The sequence below is a fragment of the Monodelphis domestica genome, chromosome 3 (genome assembly GCF_027887165.1).
Source record: "Monodelphis domestica isolate mMonDom1 chromosome 3, mMonDom1.pri, whole genome shotgun sequence".
NCBI classification, from domain to species: Eukaryota; Metazoa; Chordata; class Mammalia; order Didelphimorphia; family Didelphidae; genus Monodelphis; species Monodelphis domestica.
The window spans coordinates 179,085,369-179,102,778 of NC_077229.1; the positions used below are offsets into that span (position 1 = coordinate 179,085,369).

At 38.0% G+C, this 17,410-nt stretch overlaps 1 protein-coding gene and 1 pseudogene across 9 annotated transcripts in view; one reads left to right on the top strand and one right to left on the bottom strand.

Annotated features, from left to right (window-relative positions):
* TMEM67 (transmembrane protein 67) overlaps positions 1-17,410 on the bottom strand; it is a 148,005-nt gene that overhangs the window by 110,067 nt on the left and 20,528 nt on the right. For 4 of the 9 annotated variants that reach the window (XM_007488109.3, XM_056823318.1, XM_007488110.3 and 1 more), the window contains exons 1-3: positions 8,086-8,403; positions 3,349-3,434; positions 543-636 (exon numbers count right to left, since the gene is read on the bottom strand). In XM_007488109.3, the coding sequence (XP_007488171.2) occupies positions 543-636; positions 3,349-3,434; positions 8,086-8,323 (418 nt within the window). In that variant the 5' untranslated portion in view covers positions 8,324-8,403. Of the gene's footprint in view, positions 1-542; positions 637-3,348; positions 3,435-8,085; positions 8,409-9,448; positions 9,486-17,410 lie in introns of those variants that run through there. The other 5 variants (XM_056823319.1, XM_016431819.2, XM_001379366.4 and 2 more) reach the window with 5 other exon arrangements.
* On the top strand, positions 13,981-16,648 carry LOC100029704 (tyrosine--tRNA ligase, cytoplasmic-like; annotated as a pseudogene).

Here is a 17,410-nt window from a genome sequence, read left to right on the forward strand (position 1 = left end):
TAAAAACCAAGACACTTTAGTGAAACATATTTTCTGCGGTCAAATTTACTCACCCACTCTTATATCTAGCATAATTTGTATCTTCCACCATTTTAACTCACTACAGTTTATGACCCCAACTCTTTTAACTGCCACAGTTTACAACCACAACAATTTTAAATCTTACATTACCTTAGTTAGACAGGTCCTTTTCATTTGATTTGCCTGGACTCATCCAGGCTTATGTACCTGGATTATTTATGGCAATATTCTAGAACATGTGGTCAAAGGTATGGCTTGTGAATATTTAAGAGAAGCAGTGATCACTGAAAGTCAGTATGGCTTCATCAATAGCTCATATCGCATTAACCTAATAGAGGAGGGTTTTGAAGGAGATTAGAAATTCTAGGGAGAGTAAGGAGGAAATATATTCTAGACAAAGGGGACCATCTGTACATAGGCATAGAGACTAGTATGAGAATATCAAATCTGATCAGCTTACTGATATAAGAGTAGTAAATGTGTACTCATTATTTTTGCTTAATATAAAAACTACTCCTTACCTAAAATATGATCACTAGGACATCTGCATCTTCCTTCTGCAGTGAGGCCAGTGGGACAAGAAATACAATTCCATCCATCTTCAGTAACTCCTTTCTGAGTAACAGAACACATTTCAAAAAACTTTTTCCAACCAATCTAACTTAAAATATTTTCATCAATATGTTTATTGTATAATATATAAAAATGCATACATATATGCATCTATTATCTATACCTATATTGAGAGAGAAAGAACAAAGCAGGAACTGAAACTTCAGAAAACATGTAAGCTATTAAGTTCTATGTAAATAAGTTTAATGTTGATTATTTTTTTCAAATTCAGATAACATTCTCATCCTCATGACTATGTCAAATTTATACCACAATAAAGTAAAAGACAAATGTGAATATCCCATTCCATGCATATGGAAACAAGTGCAATCAAAATGCAACAGTACTACCAGTCACTGACTTCAGTATTCTTTAAGTAAAGAACACTGTGTATTCTAAAACAGTGATTCTAGCTCAAATCCACTTACTAGTTTCTTTAAAAAGCATTTTCCATAGTGCTTTTGCACATCAACAGTCAGCATTCATAAAGAGTTGAACTAGAACTATTGAGGGGGGAGGGCCAGACCTGTGATTTCACTGGTGCAGTGGGGCTCCCACCGAAGAAAATCCCTCAACCAATATACATCTGCAACTGTTATGCAACTTAAGAGTCTCCTGAGGAACTGAGAAATTAAGTGACATGTCCAGATTCAAGTAACTACATCTGGCTGTTTAGTTGTTTCAGTCAGGACCAACTCTTCATTACCTCATTTGGGGTTTTCTTGGCAAAGATACTGGGGTGGTTTGCCATTTCTTTCTCTGGCTTATTTTACAGATGAGAGAAACTGAGACAAACAGAATTAAGTGGCTTGCCCAAAATCATATAACTTCTAAGTATCTGAGGCCAGATTTGAACTCAGGAAGATAAGTCTTTCTGTCTCTAGGCCCAGAACTCTATTCATCACAACACCTATCTGTCCTAAATAAATACACAGTTAGGGGTCAAAAATAGGGCTTGAAACCAGATGGTGATAAAACTGATGGTGATCCTCTATCCACCAGGCAATGCTGCCTCTCTTGGACTAAAATATAACATCTAAAATAAACAAGCACTTGTAATATATAATAGAACACCTAATACAACTAAATAAATCCTCTATGCAGAATTTTGCTAGAATGTGAGCCCCTTAAGAGTAGGGACTGTTTTTTGCCTCATCTTTTTTTTTTTTACCTTCCGTCTTGGAGTCAATACTGTGTATTGGCTCCAAGGCAGAAGAGTGGTAAGGGCTAGGCAATGGGGGTCAAGTGACTTGCCCAGGGTCACATAGCTGGGAAGTGTCTGAGGTCAGATTTTAACCTAGGACCTCCCATCTCTAGGCCTGGCTCTCCATCCACTGAGCTACCCAGCTGCCCCCTTGCCTTATCTTTTTATCCACATCACTTAGCACAGTATTAAACCTATAGTAAGTACTTAATAAATGCTTACTGATTGGCTAAGCACAAATTAGGGCAAGGAAATTTGAAAATTTCTTCAAAATATCACCAAGTTAAAGAGAATAGTTCTAGAGCCTATAGAGAATGCTAAGGAAATCATTCTTAAAAAGCATGGAGGTTTTTGGAAAGCCTGGAACTCAGCTACACATTCAATAAAGTTGTTTGAATGTCATGAAGATTTTCAACAGTCAATGGAAAAAATAACTGGTATGATACCACTGAACATCATCAATTACTTACTGTTCATAATTTCTCTTAACAGCTTGTCCCATTTGCGCTTATTACTAATGCTATTTAAGGGGGCAGCTAGGTGGCTCAGTAGATTGAGAGCCAGGTCAAGCCAGGAGATCCTGAGTTCAAATCTAGCCTCAGACACTTCCTAGCTGTGTGACTCTGGGCAAGTCACCTAACCATCATTGCCTAGCCCTTACTACTATTCTACCTTAGAACCAATATACAGTACTGATTCTAAGATGGAAGGTAAGGGTTAAATAAAAAACTAATACTATTTAATTGAACCAGTCTTTTGGACAATAGAGAATTTCAAGATGTGTAAAAAATCTTAATCATATAATAAGATGGCAACTATAGAAAAATATTTTTCATAGTATTCAAAGTGTATTTTTATTGAAAATAAAACATTCAGTCTCAAACTTTCAAAAATAGCATGTGCAATATATAGTAAAACTTCCTTTAACTGTTAACACTCATCTCATAATCATCCTGGATAAATTAGTCAACATAACTGATTTACTATATTCAATGAATTTTCAAATAATTACAATAAAACAAAAACCACATTTAACCAACATCAATTTAAACTACATTTACATAACCTAATAGTTGATTAATTTTTCAAAAATATACTTTAGGATCTTTCAGTGACTCAAATCTATCACTCCAATCATCAATTGTTACAGTACAGTGCTGTAGAAGTAAAACATATACATAGGAGATTAAGCTAAAACCATTCTGATTAAAGAATATACTATTTGGATTCAGAACCCTGAAAAAAAAGAAATCTAGTTATTTTATCTGTTTGCTTACATTCCTGCTAAAGCAAGAATTTAATACCTAATACAAATCTTCTACTTCAGCCATGTTTGCACAAATAAATATAAATGCACAAAATTTTAAAATTTTTATTGTTCCACCAAAGCTAAACTCTGACAAAGTACTAATTCTATGAGAAAATAACTTTCACAAATTAAAAGATTCTTGAAAGTTGAAAAAAACATTTATAATATTTTCTTACAGTAGTTATGAAAAATTGATCCATACCATATTCTCTGGGCACTTTTCACAAATAATAGGTCCACCATTATTAGAAACCATCCTAAATCCAGGAAGACATACACATGAAATACCTTTAAAAAAAAAAGAAAGACCATTTTGTAATACTTGAAACAAAAATAAAAGACCATAATAGAAAATTTAAGCAGTTATCAAAATATTGTGACCAATCAAAATATTAAAGCAAACTTTTATTTATACCTTAATGGGACCTCAAAAAGAAGCTCAGAGAAGTGCTATGTTAATTTATAAAAGCCCTTTTTAAAGTACTTTATTTATATTACATATTCAGAGATTGGCCCTACTGGGAGGTCTCCGGGAGAAATCTGGGATCTTTTCACATTTTATCATTCATAAGGATGAAGGCATAAAAAATTATGACATAAGAAAAGGAAAACTAGAAAAACATCCTGGATAAAAGAGTAATGATGTAAAATGATCTCAAAAAGCTAGAGTAATTTCATCTAATAATATGTAATTTAATAGGGGCAAATATATATCTATATACTTGGGGTAAAAAAAAATCGTATGTACAAAGGCAGGGAAAGGAATTGGGGAGAAGTATTTTTTGTGAAAAACCCTTTGCAGTTTTATTGTACTGAAATCTCACTAAGGTAACAGTGTCATATAACAGCCCAAAAAGCTCATGACATCTTAAGCTTCCCTAGGAGGTACTATGTCCCAGATATCCCACTCTGCTCAGTCCTGTGGTAATTAAGACATAACGAGTGACTCCTGAAACAGTAGTTTCATCAGAGAGGTAGGGAGGGAAGCCACAGTGCAAGGGGTTAAGTTGAGAAAGTAGTGTCAAAGTCGTATCAACACTGAGTATGGAAAACATTTTAAAGAATATTAGCAGTGATAATCCCAAGAGACCCACAATAAAAAATGCAATCCAGTGCCAAAAAAGGAACTGATGCAATCTGATTGCAAATCAAAGCATGCAGTCATTCACCTTATTTCCTTTGTAAGATTTTTTTATTGTATGAGTAATGTGTGTCTTCTGTCATGGCATGGAGAATATGGAAATATGTATTGCATGAAAGCACTGGTAATATCAGGGTATTCAGTGGGGGAGGAGAGAGGAGAGGATCTGAACCACAAAATGTCAGAAAACAATTGTCAAAAATTGTTTCTACATGTAATTGAAAAAATAAAAGAAAATTTTAGAAAAAAATGTTAGCAGTTAAAGAGAGGAGGAGCATGGAATGATAGAGGAGGAGCATGGAATGATAGCCAATTCACCTAAAAAAACAAAAATGGGATTGGCAAGAGTTAAGCATGTTGGGAAAGGGGCAAGGAGACACACTCTTTGGGCATGTAAGACATTAGACACTCCCACTTGTAAACCTTGAAATTTCTCAGACTTGTGAATGTTAAAAATTTCCCCATTGGACTGGGAACATTCCCCATTTTGATGAGAAAACTCCTTGCTATGGGAGGACCTCTACTCCACCAGTACTTAAGACTGCTTTAGGGGAGAAAACTCCTTGCTAAACAATGAAAGTACTTGGATCCATGCTTATAATAAGGCAAGGAGTTCTTTGAGCCATGCCTGTTTTTAGAATTGATACAATGGGATGCTAGGTACCTAAAAGGGTTGGGCAAGTTTTCTCTTAATGAGATTAGTTGACTCAGCTGTGTTTTCACTGGTTCAGACTTACTGAGGAGATCAGTCGACACAGCAGCATTTTTTCTGGTTCAGACTTACTGAGGAGATTTGTCGACTTAGCAAGAATTCAGATGGGCAGTCCTTTGGAAACCGTCTACAGTGATTGGTAGATGTAAGGACTTAGGGGAGGTGACATAGGAGAAAAACCTCCTATATAAGAAGCAGAATCTCTTGAAGAAGAAATTCTTTTGGAGGATCTCTGATGAGGACCGCTTGGGAAGAATCTCTTGAGAGAGGCTCTGGAGAAGGGAAGCTCTTGGAGGACAATCTCTAAGGAGATCTCGCTGGAGCTCCTCTGAGGGGACTCTGTCCCTCTGGAGGCTCTGGAGAGAGGACCTTTGGAACAGTATCTGTCTGGAAGGTTCTCTGGTGAAGTCAGCTGAGATGGAGCTGGCCTGGTGTCACTAGAATCCTTGCTTAGACAGACCTTATGGTGAGTGTTAAAAGACTGACTGACTGATCTCTCTCTCTTAAGACTCAGGTCTAGGCCATGTTGGCTTAAGGCCCTTCATACTTATTTCCTTTTTCTCTCTTTCTCTCTTTCTTTAATTCCACGTTTGTATTAATTAAAATCTCTATAAACCCAGTTGACTTGGGTATTTGAATAATTGGGAATATTTCCCTGGCGACCACCTTATATTTGATTTAAAAACCAAGACACTGTAGTGAAATATATTTCTGCGGTCAAATTTACTCACCCTCTCTTATATCTATCACAATTTATATCTTCCACTATTTTAATCACTACAGTTTAAGACCTCAACCATTTTAAATCTAACACACTCATCAAAGTAGCAAAGACAATAAAAACATAAAATGGTCATTTTTGAAGGGCCTGTGGAAGGACAAGCCCACTACTAGCTGTGAACTGGTCCAAGCATTCTGGAAAGCAACCTGGAATTATGCTCAGAAAGTCAATAGTTCAAATCTAGCCTAAGACACATTCAACTAGCTGTATGACCCTGGACAAGTCATTTAATTTCTGTTTGCCTCTCTTTCCTCATCTATAAAACAGGAATAATAAGCACCTATCTTCTAAAGTCATTATATGAAGATCAAATGAGATAATTGTAAAGCACTAAACACAGTTCCTCGAACATAGTACTATATGTTAGTTATTATTGTTGTTTTTATAATATTAATATAATTAATATATTACAATACTAATTATGCTCTTATTAATGGTACTATTATTATGTGATTTCCAGTTCAGGTCTTCTATCTTTACATAATCATTTTTAATCACCTTGGGTAAACTGAATTGAGTGTCTCAGTCTCATCTTAAAAAAATATATTATATATATATACATATATATATATACATATATATATATATATATATATATAAGTCTCAGAGAAGGTAAGTGGCTCAGTGGATTGAGAGCAAGTCCTGGAGATGGGAGATCAAATCTGGCCTCAGACACTTCCTAACTGTGTAACCTTGGGCAAAGCATTTAACCCCTTTTGCCTAGCCCTGACTGTTCTGCCTTGGAAGGTATATCAAAAGGTAGATGGTAAGAGTTATAAATTTTTTAAATAAAAATGTTTAAATGAGTATTATATTGATTCACTACTAGACTACTGATTATAGCAATAATCATTCAACCTATAGTCAAAGTAAAAATTTGCAAATAATGCCAAGATCCTACTCTAGCAATCTGCTGTGTTAAGAAGATAGCCTAAGGAAAAGTTGAGACAGAAGGAAAGAGCAATGGATCCAGTTGTAGGATTTGGATTCAACTATGATCTAAGTTGCTTAAATTCTCAGTCAAGTTTTCTAATCTCTGCAGATTCTTTTAGCTCTAAATCTATGATCTTGGGAGGGCCTAATACCTCTTCAAAGTGTCAAGATAAGGCTGCTTTTATCATTAAGTTATTGAGCACCTATTATGTGCCAAGCACTTCGAATACAGAGAAATGTTTCCTTCCCTTAAAGATCTCATATTCCAATAGAGGAAAAAACAGGCTGATAACTATGTACACAGAAAATCTATAGAGTGCAAATGGGAAATAATCTTAAAAGAGTAAAAGGATGGGGGAAGGCAGGAAATCTGGAAATGTTCCTTGTAGAAGGTGGAATTAGTGCTGAGTCTTAAAAAGAATTTAAGGAAATCATAAAGCTGAGGTGATAAATTATGGTGTTTCAGATATGAAATACACAGTCAAGAGAAAAAAGGCAGGAAGTCAGGAGGTAGAGTACCATGACTACAAAGGTGTTCTTTTAGAAGCAAGCAGACACTGGTATACAAAATACCTATAATGGTTGAGTATAGCAAATTGTTCCTGGCATTCTTGATATTGCTGTCGCTGTATTTTGCGTAGAAACAGCTACAGTTTGGGGACCGATGATTTTGACTGTCCCATGTGGAAATCAGGGCAGAGTGGAGAGAGTGCCTGGGAGTCAGGAAGACTCTTCGTCGTCCTGAGTTCAAATCTAGCTTTACACACTTACTAGCTATGTGACCCTAGGCTAATTGTTTAACATCTGTCAAATGACCTGAAGAAGAAAGCAGCAAACCATTCCAGTATCTTTGCCAAAAATACTCCAAGTGGGGTCACAAAGAGTTGGAGGATACTGAAAACAAATGAAAAATGTGGATATCTAATATCAACCTGCACGAGCAATTGTAGAATTATTCTTCCAATTACCATTTTCACTTTTTAAGCGAAATCTAACATGTTTTAGATTATTTTAGAAAACGTGCAATATGCCCCAACCCACTCCCGCCCCCAATTTAAATCCCTTTCCCAATCCTTAAACTGTACAGAAGTCTGTAGTTCGAGGTTGTGGGCTTCACTCTGCTTGAGCAAAGGTAGGTGGAGTGATACCCCGGATGGAGCAAAAACCAAGACTAGCCAGTGCACCCCTCCCCCCACGCTCCTTTTTAACCCTGTGAAAATTAACCCTGACGGATACCCAGCAAAATAAAGCTGGATTTTTCCCCCCTGGAACTCCAAACCTTTTCCAGCATCGAGAGGAGCTGGAAGGCAATACTGCACCCCCCCGTCCCGCCCCCTCGCTATCAGGGGTCCAGGGGTGTCCCCGCTCTCACCTCGAGGGTCCCGCGTCTGGTTCGCTCCACAGTGGGCACAGGATAGAGAGGAGATATCAAAGTACTGGAGGTGGTTGCACGACTCCTGCCGTTGGAAAGGCAGCGAGTAGCTCTGGGCCGCCGAGAACCTCGGAAGCACCAAAGCCACGAGCACCAACAAAGCCACCCGGGTTCCTGGACGCCTCGGAGCCGAGCCAACAGTCATAGCGGCCCGAGGCCCAAGCTCACCTGTCGCCATGGTACTGAAGACCAGGGCCACAGCGTTTTGGGCCCATCATGCACTGCGGCCAAGTTACCCAGCTGATTGGACGACTGTGCGGCGCGCCCCCTTACGCTCCGCCCATCCAGCGATTTTTTTTTCAAGTAGAGAGCATGGCGGGAAAGAGTGGAGCTGAGACTGATCGATGTAGTTGCTAGGTTACCAGAGGCAGCGGAGAGCTCACGTATGTGGCTTTGGGAAGAAATCCCTAAGACCCCAGAGCATCTCTGAAAGCTCCTGGGAGCAGTTAGAATGTGCCTACGTTAGAAGGGTAGTACTTTGCCTTCTACCCTCCTTCTGTTGACTATCTCCAGTTCTTCCTGTATATAGTGTATTTTAATAGAATTGTTTTGTTTGTCTTCCTGCTTTAAACGGTGAGTTATGGAAGCCTACAGACTATTTTTTGCCTTTCTTTGTGTCCTCAGCCTTAATACAATGCCTGGCACATAGTAAGCATTTAATAAATGTTCATTGACTTCCTCCATTGGTCCAAGAGAATTAGCTTATGTTACTGAAGGAAATAGATTATTAGGAAATAGAATACCTAGGTTTGGGATTTCCAGAAAATTGGTACTTAGGTTGATGATACAATCCAGAGCTTTACTGTTATGCCACAAAGCAAGAGGGCAAATAAAACCTATACTCACACCATAGAAAAATAAACAGACATTTGTTTCCACAGGCAAGAAACTCAGGGCAGCCATACAGGTAAGAGAGCTGTTGGGAGGGGAACACACTCAAAGATGGTATTCAGGTGGCAAGATTCTATGCCTTAAATATGGGCTAGATGAGAACAAGTTATTGGTGCCAGATGTGGGAAGGAACTTTCATACTTAGACTCTGATATAGTAAAAAGTTCTGGGGGTTCCTTTTCAATACCAAAATTGGGACAATTCAGTTAGGGGGAGTTTATCAGGTCCGCAAATTAATGGGAGTTGCTGACATAAATAAGGCAGCAGAAGAATGACTTAAGGCCCCTGCAGTAGGTCAAGAGTTCATTAAAAAAAAACTGCAAGTTTTATCCACCAGACCCAGAATTAACAGTGGAAAAGTACGACTGTTTTGCCTATATATTTCTATGGGCATTAAAACCACTTAACCTACCTGATTCTATTATGGAGTCCATCACTATGATATGACTTCAAACTATAATCAAACAAAATAAAGTTTGTAATTATTACATATTTAAGTGAACATGATACATATTTGTTTAGCTATAAAGACAGTGTTGGGAAATGGATTAGAGTTCACTGAATTCCAAAAGAGCTGGGTTCAACTCCTTCCTCTGAAATGTACTATGGGAGCTAGACCAAATCACTTAACTTTTCTGGGCATCATCTATAAAATGAGGGGATTCTAGGTGACTCTGGGCAAGTCATTTAACCCCAATTACCTATCCCCTACTGCTCACGGTATTGATTCTAAGATGAAAGGTAAAGATTTTTTAAAAATAAAAAATAAAATTAAGGGATTAAATTAAAAGACTCCTGAAATCATTCTCATCTCTAAATCTTTCAAACTGTTCAACATTAGAAAGTAAAACACTTTCATAAGTAGAACTATTAAAGTATTATCACCTTTGCTGTGCTTAGTATAATAAAGCCTGTTCATTCAGTCGATCTATGATACACAGTAAAAAAAATCAGCATATTAAAATTATTGCAGAGTACGATTTCTATAGATGTACAGTCTAATGACTTGCAATATATTCAATATATAGGAAGAAAGAACAGATGTGTGCTTTATAAATTACTACAGTGCTTTTGAACTGAGTATTATTGTCTATTTAAAGTTTTCTACATTTATGTAATTGTGTATTATCATTCATTATGCTAATCATGTTCCTTCCAGTGAAAGAGCCTTTAATTCACATTTGGTTTAAAAAAATTTTTTTTAACCAACTTGATCATAATAAATTTAATATTTTTGGACCAATATTCATTGTGATATTGATCTAAAATTCACCCTATCCTTGGAATCAGGACCACATTTGTCTTACAAAAAGAGTTTGATAAAATTTGTTTGTGTTTGTTTGTGAAAATAATGTATGCAACAAAGTGATGTACTCCTTAAATGTTTGAATTTACTTATAAATTCACCTATACCTAGAAGGTTTTTTTTTACCCTATGGCAATTCCATTATGACTTTGTCAATTTATTTTTCTGAGGTTACATAATTTATTTATTGCCTGGTTTTTAAATTTTGTATTTTTATAGCTACTTATCTATTTCATTTAGATTTTGATTTTGTTGTCAAATAATTTGTATAGCACTTTCTGATCTTTTCCTATTAACTCTCTGTATATGTTGTGAAATACTCCCATTAATTTTCCATATTGTGAAGTAGACCTTGCCTTTTTTCTTTTAAATCAAATTTACTAATGGCTTATTAATATTCGTAGTCAATATCTTTTTTTCTCATTTCAAAATTATGAATTTTCTAGTTTCCTAGGTTTTTAAGTAGTATGCTTAATTCTTAAATCTTATCTTTCAGTATTTGTAAATTATGAGAATATATGTCTAGGGTTTTAGGCAGACAAATGCATTAGTACCTTATGCCTCCAACACTGGCAACATTGTTGATGTCATAGGATCATGGATTTCAGTATGTAAAGAACCTCAGAAGACATATAGACTAACTCCTCATTTTAAATATGAAGAAAGTGAGGCCCAACTAATTCCAATACCACTTAAATTATTTAGAAAAATTAGGGGAGCCAAGATGGAGGAGTAACCAGAGCAGCAGGTCTGTGTCACCATGAGAATCCTGTCTGACCAAGATTAAAATATCTCCACAAAACAAATACAGGAATGAAAGAACCAACAAAGAGAAAAGGTGAGGGGTAAAATGGGGTAAATTATATAACATAAAGACAAGTGAAAAATCAATACAGAAGGGAAGGATAAGGGTGGTAACTGGCAATGCTTAAACTTTACTCTCATTGTAACTGGCTCAGAGAGGGAAAAACAAGTATACTCAGTTGAATATAGAATTCTATCACCCTACAGAGAAGTAGAAGGGGAATAAGACAAGGGAAGAGGGAGGTAATTGAATGGAGGGGGAAATGGGAGGGTGACAAAAAAGCAAAATACTGGCAAGGAAGAGAGTGAAAGGGAATAGAGCAGGATATAAAGGGGATAAATATGATGGAAGGCAATACACAGTTAATAATCATAATACAATGCAAATGAGATGAAATCACCCATAAAACAGAAGCAGATATCAGAGTGGATTAAAAACCAGAATCCTACTATATGTTGTTTGCAAGAAACACATTTGAAGCAGGTTGACACACACAGATTCAAGGTAAAAGACTGGAGCAGAATTGATTATGCATCATCTAAAGTAAAAAAAAAACAAAAAACAGGAGTAGCAATCATGATACCAGACAAAGCCAAAGTAGAAATTAAACTGATTAAAAGAGATGAGGAAGGAAATTACATTTTACTAAAGGGTACTATAAATGATGAAGTAACAACATTACTAAACATTTATGCACCAAATGGTATAGCATCTAGATGTCTAACTGAAAAATTAAAGGAGCTCAAGGAAGAAATAGAGAGTAAGACCATACTAGTGGGGGATATCAACCTTCCCTTTTCAGAACTAGATCAATCAAACCAAAAAATAAATAAGAAAAAGTAAGGGAAGTGAATGAAATGCTAGAAAAATTAGAGTTAATAGATATCTGGAGAAAACTGAACAGGGAAATAAAGGAAAATACCTTCTTCTCAGCAGTACATGATACATATACAAAGACTGACCATGTACTAAGGCATAGGTATATTGCAAACAAATGCAGAAAAGCATAAATTATAAATGCAACTTTTTCAGATCATAATGTGATTAAATTATAATTAACAAGTGTAATCCTTGAGGTATTAAAGAGGATTGAAGAGGTACTGGGGATATAGTAAGGGTTGGTAATAGGGAATGGAAGAAGGGAAAGGACAGAGAGACTCTGGAGGGCTGAAGAGGTAAAATGAAGGAAATACCCTCTGTGGCTGAGAGGCTGTTTTCAAATTCCCTCGCACTCAACCCACAAGAGAGGTACCCTGGGTAAGGTTAGGTTAAGGACCAGTGTCCTTGAGAGAACTTCTGGGGACTAGTGGAGATTACTTAGCAAGGCTTGACTAGTAGTTGAACCCCAGGGGTTCTCCTTGTCTAATAAACAGACCTTTATAAGTTGGCTCTCCTTGTTCCATGTAGGCTAATGACTATCTTAGCCACCAGCCTCTTGTTCTTAGTTCTCCCTTCAATATGAATCTGACTGTGATTTTCTATTTCTCAAGTAGTTTAATAATAATCTTAGTAAATCAAGAAAGGGGAGAGGTTTGAGGGAAGAGGAGACCCTACTGGGTTTCTAGTTTTCTTCAGCTGAGCCAAAATGGCTCAGCTTCAACTCTTCTTAGCTAATCAATGTCTCTCTCCTACCTTAACAAGTGTCAAGTGTCCTTCTTGAGAAGGTCAAGGGATGGAAAGGATCTTCAGGGTGACCCCCTGAGGTTAAGGGATCAGCTCCTTCTCAGCAGCTGTTGTTTGTTCTTCCTCGAATGGATGATCTCAAACATACAAGAACCTGGACTGTTCTGGGGGTTTGTGGTGGAGGCGCTGGCTTCATTTGGGGAAGGGGCGCAAGTGCACACAGAAGGCCGGAGGGAAGACATGCTGACTGTGAACCTTAAAAATTCCCAGACCCTACTTCATAAGATTGGATTAAGACCATTCCCCATTTAGGCAGTGAACTCTACTTAGATCAGGAATATGAGAACTCTACTTCACCTACTTAAGTCTGCCCTAGGGGAAGATAAAGTTGTAAACTCTTTTCTGAACAATGAAAAGTACTTAAACCCATACTTATAATAAGGCAAAAAGTTCTTAAGATAAGTACCTATAAAGGTCAAGCAACTTGTGAATTTATAAGGAACAAAGAGCTGATAAACTTACCCAGAGCTTTCCTAGTGTGAATTACTCAAAAATTTACACCTTCTTAGGTGTGAACTAAGAATGGTCTGTCCTTTGAAAAACGTCTACTGTGATTGGTAGATGGAAGAACTTAGGGGAGGTGACATAGGAGAAAATTCCCTATATAAGGAGATGAGAAATCTGAGAAAAAAAGAAACAGTCTCTAAGGAGGCTGTTGAGAAGAAGAATCTCTCTAAGGAGGCTCTGAAGAGAGTCTCTGGCTGGAACTCCCTTTGAGGAGGACTCTGGCTGGAACTCCCTCTAAGGAGACTGTCCCTCTGAATCCTTGCTTGGACAGATCTTGTGGTGAGTGATTAAGGACTGACTGATCTCTCTCTTAAGACTCAGGTCTAGGCCATGTTGGCTTAAGGCCCTTGATACTTATTCCTTTCTTATTCTCTCTCTCTTAATTCCTCATTTGTATGAATTAAAATCTCTATAAACCCAGTTGACTTGGGTATATTTTAATAATTGGGAATATTTCCCTTGTGACCACTTTATTTTTAATATAAAAAACATATTTCTGTGGTCACAATTTATTCATCCACTCTTTATCTACTATAATTTAAGTCTTCCACTATTTTAACTGCCACAGTTTATGGCCTCAACTATTTTAATTATTACATGACAGAGTTCTATTTAGTGCTCCCAGACCCTCACACACTTCACCATGGGGGACGTGCTAATGCTGGAGGAGAAACTACATCTCATCACCTGTAATCTTCAGGAAGTCCTTGGTAAAGAAAAATTGAAGGAGATTCTGAAGGAACAAGAATTGAAATTTTCCTGGGGGACTGAAACCATAGGCAAGCCACATGTAGCCTACTTTGTGCCAATGTCAAAAATCATTGACTTCCTGAAAGCAGGTAGTGAGGTGACAATCCTGTTTGCTGATCTTCATGTATACCTGGACAATATGAAGGCTCCATGGGAACTCCTGGAACTATGGACCTCCTACTATGAGAATGTGATCAAGTCCATGTTGGAGAGTATTGGGGTTTCCCTGGAGAAGCTAAAGTTTGTCAAAGGGACTGATTTCCAACTCTGCAAAGAGTATACTCTGGATATTGACAAACTCCTCAATGATCACCCAACATGATGCAAAGAAAGCTGGGGCTGAAGTTGTGAAACAGGTGGAATACCCTTTGTTGAGTGGTCTACCCTACCCAGGACTACAGGTCCTCGATGAGGAATATCTGAAAGTAGATGCCCAGTTTGGAGGAGTTGATCAGAGGAAGATTTTTACCTTTGCAGAAAATTACCTCCCAACAATGGGCTATTCAAAGAGGATCCACTTAATGAATCCTATGGTCCCAGGATTGACAGGCAGTAAAATGAGCTCTTCAGAAGAGTCCAAGATCGATCTTCTTGATCATTAGGAGGATGTGAAAAAGAAACCAAAAAAAAGCCTTCTGTGAGCCAGGGAATGTGGAAAACAATGGAGTCTTAGCCTTCATCAGACATGTGCTTTTCCCTCTGAAGTCAGAGTTTGTGATTCTTCAAGATGAGAAGTGGGGTGGCAATAAAGCCTACATGGCTTACTCATAGCTGGAAAAGGACTTTGCCAACCAGGTGGTCCATCCTGGAGACCTGAAGAATGCAGTTGAAGTTGCCTTGAACAAATTACTGGACCCCATTCGGGAAAGATTTAATGTACCTGCTTTGAAGAAGCTATCCAGTGCAGCTTACCCTGACTTAACAAAACAGAAGTCGATGGCCAAAGGCTGTGCCAAGAACTAGGAGCCAGAAGAGGTCATCCCATCCCAACTGGATATCCGTGTAGGGAAAGTGATCAGTGTGGAGAAGCACCCCAATGCAGATAGTCTGTACCTGGAGAAGATTGATGTTGGGGAGCCTGAGCAATGGACAGTGGTGAGTGGCCTGGTTCAGTTTGTTCTCAAGGAGGAACTACAGGACAGACTTGTGGTGGTCCTGTGCAACTTGAAACCCCCCAAAATAAGAGGAGTAGAGTCACAAGGGATGCTTCTCTGTGTGTCCATGGAAGGGGCAAACCTCCAGGTGGAGCTCCTAGACCCTCCTTCAGGCTCAGCCCCTGGGGAGCATGTGTTTGTGTTTGTGGAGGGATATGAGAAGGGCCAATCTGATGAAGAGCTCAAACCCAAGAAAAAAGTATTTGAGAAACTCCAGGCTGACTTTAAAATCTCATCAGAGTGCATTGCACAATGGAAGCAAACCAACATCATGACCAAGCTGGGCTTCATCTCTTGTAAAACACTTAAGGGAGGAAGCATTAGCTAACAAGGAAGGCCAGCCTACACACACACACACACACACACACACACACACACACACACACACACACACACACACACACTCATTCACTCACTCACTCACTCACTCACTGCCTCCCAGTCTGCCCTCATCCCCCATCTCTAGTCCACCAGCGTTCCTCCAAGTGTTGTCTACACAGACTTGAGACTCCAATTGTCCGATGCTAAGTACATGCTCCTTGAGTGAATCTGGGGAGCTCAGGCCATGAGAGACTGCCTTCCAGAAGTCACAAACCCTCATTCCCAGGAGCAAAGAAAGCAGAAAGAGTGAGGATGGCCAAAGGAGGTATAGCTCTTCTGTTTCCTCTTTGATGGCAGCTGATTTAGGAATTCTTTTCCCAAAAAATCTGGTTTCAATGTAACTAGGGAAGGTGGGGGGACTGTGTGCTGTAATTGTTCAAATTGGAAAACTATGTGTTTCCTGGGCTTTCCAGTGGGGATCCGGCAGCTGTGCTTCTGGCTGGAGCTCAGTGCCAGAAATGGGCTAATTACAGCTTCTCAGGAAGTTGTAGGGTTTTGAAAGGCAAATATTTAAAAAGAAAGGAATAACTGTTCGACACTATGGCTTCCCACAAGAGAGTGTGAGCCTGGCTTTGCCCTACCATCTGCCTGGCCCCTTTGCTTTCTTCCCACCAAGACTCTGAGTGATGCCAGGGAGAACCTTTCATCCTGCCCAGGCCTCCTCACACCCTGAACCAGGTGTGCATATTATTAGTATCACACTTTGGGGTATTGGGGGGGGTGCCTTTATTTTTTAAAGAGGGTGGGAAATTACTTCATAATCTGAATCATCATCATAAATCAAAATAAAGTGACTGACCCAGTGGGGGGAAAAAAACCATACAAGAACCTTCTTTTTCTTCTGGGTAAGGGAAATGGAGGCAAAGCTTTTCCATAGGTTGGGATCTAGAGCTCCAGGTCTTTGCTCCACTTTCGATGGAGTTCAGAGGGCAAAGACCCATCAGTTAGCAGTTTCTCCCACAATCCTCTTCTCCCACTCCAACTATCATTCCCCCTCCCATCACATTCCAACTGATGTCGGCTCCATTATAGTAGGCAGAAATGCAAATGCTTGGTTCACAGTTTTCCTTTTCACACAAGGGTCCATGGAAAGGCAAATTTAAAGTTAATTGGAAACTAAATGATCTAATTCTTCAAAACTGGTGTGTCAAAGAAGAAATAGTAGAAATAACTATGGACTTCATTAAAGAGAATGACAATGAGGAGACAACATATCAAAACCTATGGGATACAGCCAAAGCAGTACTCAGGGGAAAATTTGTATCTCTGAGTGTCTAGAGCAACAAAATAGAGGGGGGGGGGAGAGATCAATGAATTGGACTTACAACTTTAAAAATTGGGGGGAAATAAAATTAAAAATCCCTAGATAAAAACTAAACTGGAAATCCTAAAATTGGAGAAATTAATAAAATGAAAGTAAAAGAACTATTAAACTAAATAAATTAAAAAATGAACTGGTACTTTGAAAAAAACAAATAAAATAAAGTACTGGTTAATCAAATGAAAAAAGAAGAGAATCAAATTAATAGTATCAAAGATGAAAAGGGTGATATCACCTCTAATGAAGACGAAATTAAGATAATTATTAAAAACTTTTCCCCAATTATATGGCAATAAATACAACAATCTAGGTAAAATGAGTGAATATTTACAAAAATATAAATTGCCTAGATTAACAAAAGAGGAAAAAGAATACTTAAATAATACCATCTCAGAAAAAGAAATTGAACAGAAAAAGAAATTGAACAGAAAAAAGAAATTTTTTCCTAAGAAAAAATTCCCAGGGTC